We start from the raw sequence: 2695 nt of genomic DNA, 5'->3' as shown, positions 1-2695 counted from the left end.
ACACACACACACACTTCTTGTAGCCAGCTGTGCGACCATAAAGTAAGTCTTTCTGGCAATGCAGAGTGTAGCATTCCAGGAGATGATTTGGGTGAGAGAGCTGGCACCAAGAGCTGCCTTCATAAATGAGTGGGATTTGGAAAGGAAGAGAACACTATCTGTAGTTTCAGGAGGACTAGTCACACAAGGCCCATGTGAGAACTCTAGCAAGACTGTTATTTCTGTGCAGTAAGTAGTTCTTTATGTAAGAACCTGTAAATAAAGTGTTGTTTCCACACTACATGTCTCATCAAGATACTGCCAGCAGCTCACTTGTTGCTTCAGACACAAATTACCATGCCCAGTAGCTACAACTGTGAGACTTAACGCAGCACTCTGCCCCGTCAGCGTGCTGAGCCAGACACAAGTGACAGCCATCTGGGCAGCTGCATGGCATGCAGTGTCTCCAGGCTTGCTGATTTTCCAGCAAAGAAAGCAGCCTTCCCACCTAAGACTGCACTCCAGTTTTGGGAGAGCTGTTTTTTGGGAAAAGACATGCGTATGCAAGAAAAGATGGCAGGTTCTTTACCCTTTGTTCTGTGTTGTTAATGGGCTTTTCAAATACTCTTCAGAACTATTTGGAAAATAACATGATCTGAGATTTCAGGTCCCTGCCTTCATTAAAACACTTCCTGGGAAGATCATCTCCTGTGGCTATTGCCTCTAGTTACTCAGCAGAATAAGAAGCAGAATCAAAATGTGATCCTTGCCAGTCTTCAATATTATATTAATACAAATAGGATTGTTTTAAAAGGACTTGATGCCCCTTCTTCCCAAAGGCTCTAACATGCCGTTTTCAGAATGGCCAGCCAGAGAAACTACATAACACCTTATGAATTATCTCTCCTTGTATGTTTTTAGTTGTGGAGATTTGTTATCACATGCTGTATTGTTTTCTTATTTGGGTTTCATTAAATGGTGTTTTTTATCTTCAGCCATACCCAGAAGATCCAGCAGTGTACAAACCACTCTCCCAGGAAGAGCTGCAAAGGATAAAAAATGAAAAGAAACAGAAGCAAAATGAGAGGAAACAGAAAATATCAGAGAATCGCAAACACCTGGCTAGTGTACGGGTGGTACAGAAGAACCTCGTATTTGTGGTAGGGCTCTCCCAGCGTCTAGCAGATCCAGAGGTAAGAAGTTCACACTTGGATTTAGGTAAAAATGACACCTTTTCACTTCTAAAGATGCACTGAAATGTAATTTTCTTATGCCTCATTTGCATGAGACTGCCTTACTGATGCTGAAAGCTGTCTCTGCTGTGGACTTCCTTCCCCTTTTAACAAGTAAATGTCACATAGGTTGATAGGCCTACTCAATCACTGTTTCACCAGGCTTTCTTGTTTCTGGTAGCAGAATTCATTTCACGCTCTTTCTTGGGGGGAACAATGTAAAATGAGACGCAAACTTTCTTGTGCTGAGCCATGGCCTGCAGCACGAATTTCGTTTGTCAAGTAGTTTTCACCTCCATTTGAAATGGTGTCAGTGTCTCTTAAGATGATTTCAGCAGGTTCAGCCAGCTGCTGTAGTTTGGAAGGCATGCTACTAAAGTAAGCAGCTAATATGATTTCAGTACAAAAGAAACTAGCTGCTGGATTTCTCTAGTGCTTAGCACTTTGTGCTTCTGATAGATCTGACTGGCAGAAATTGCTGCTGTGTTAACCTCTCAATGTTCCCTCTCTCCAGTTCATATCAGAGCCTTTCCAAGGGAGAAAATATCTAGAGCAGTGGAGGCCAATCTTTCTGGCAGGTGTGCCACAAATTAGCTCTGCCCCCTCCCTATGTCACTCCGATCCCCTTCACCTGTCCAATTTTTGCTCTGCTTTCTGCTCCCTGCTTGATCTACTGCTCTTTTCTGCTCCCTTTCCTGCCTGCTGCTGTGCTTCTTGTCTTCTCTCTGATCTGCTGCTGGGGGCCCACAGGCTACCTGTGCCACTTGTGGCATGCATGCCACAGGTTGGCTGCTCCTGATCTAGAACATTAGAAAGGAAAGGGAAGTTTGAGCAGCTAGGCAGGAGGTGACAAAAGAACACATCTGTCTAATAGGGCTGTGCGAAGCTTCGGTCGCCAAATTGGGCCGAATCAAACTGGCGACCAAATCTCCAAATCCAAATCAAATCAGGAGACCCATTAAAAGGTCCGAATCAAATCTGAAGCCTCTGAATCTATTCAGCAAAGATTCAGAGATTCAGATCGGCCAGGGAGAGGCAGACACAGCCAGCCAACTGCAGGTTCTCCCATGGCTCCTCCAGCGGTGCCTGCCTTTCCCCAGGCAGGGGGAGCTGCAGGAGAAGCCCCCATGGCTGCCCTGCCTGGCCCCAGCCTCCCAGCACTTAAAGCCCCCCGCATTCACCAGCTGCAGCAGCCTCTGAGGGCTTGTGACACAGCCCCCCGCCATGCAGCGCAGGGCAGTGGGGATTTCCCCCCCCCTGCCTGGCACCTGCCTAGCCACTGCCCCATGGCATGGGTGCTATGCAGCTTGGCTGGGCACTGCGTGCTATCTGGGAGCTGGGGTTACTGGGGCTGAACGCTGCCAGGCTCTGGGTGACTGCTGGAGTCACCCCAGCTCTGTGACAGTGTGCAGCACCGTGCTGAGTTGCACTGCACCCACGCCATGGGACAGCTGTTGTGTGGGTGCCAGGCGTAGGGGGGGGAT

General features: G+C 47.8%; 1 protein-coding gene across 8 annotated transcripts in view; it reads left to right on the top strand.

Moving 5' to 3' along the window:
* Positions 1–2695, top strand: part of CNOT4 (CCR4-NOT transcription complex subunit 4) — a 90928-nt gene that overhangs the window by 28981 nt on the left and 59252 nt on the right. For all 8 annotated transcript variants that reach the window (XM_019514982.1, XM_019514984.1, XM_019514981.1 and 5 more), the window contains one exon: positions 975–1172. In XM_019514982.1, the coding sequence (XP_019370527.1) occupies positions 975–1172 (198 nt within the window). The remainder of the gene's footprint in view (positions 1–974; positions 1173–2695) is intronic.

This window comes from Gavialis gangeticus, unplaced genomic scaffold, assembly GCF_001723915.1.
Source record: "Gavialis gangeticus isolate Ggan-Ray unplaced genomic scaffold, GavGan_comp1, whole genome shotgun sequence".
In the NCBI taxonomy this organism is placed as follows: Eukaryota; Metazoa; Chordata; order Crocodylia; family Gavialidae; genus Gavialis; species Gavialis gangeticus.
Note: the sequence above shows the minus strand (reverse complement) of the source record. Positions and strands in the feature narration are given on the sequence as shown.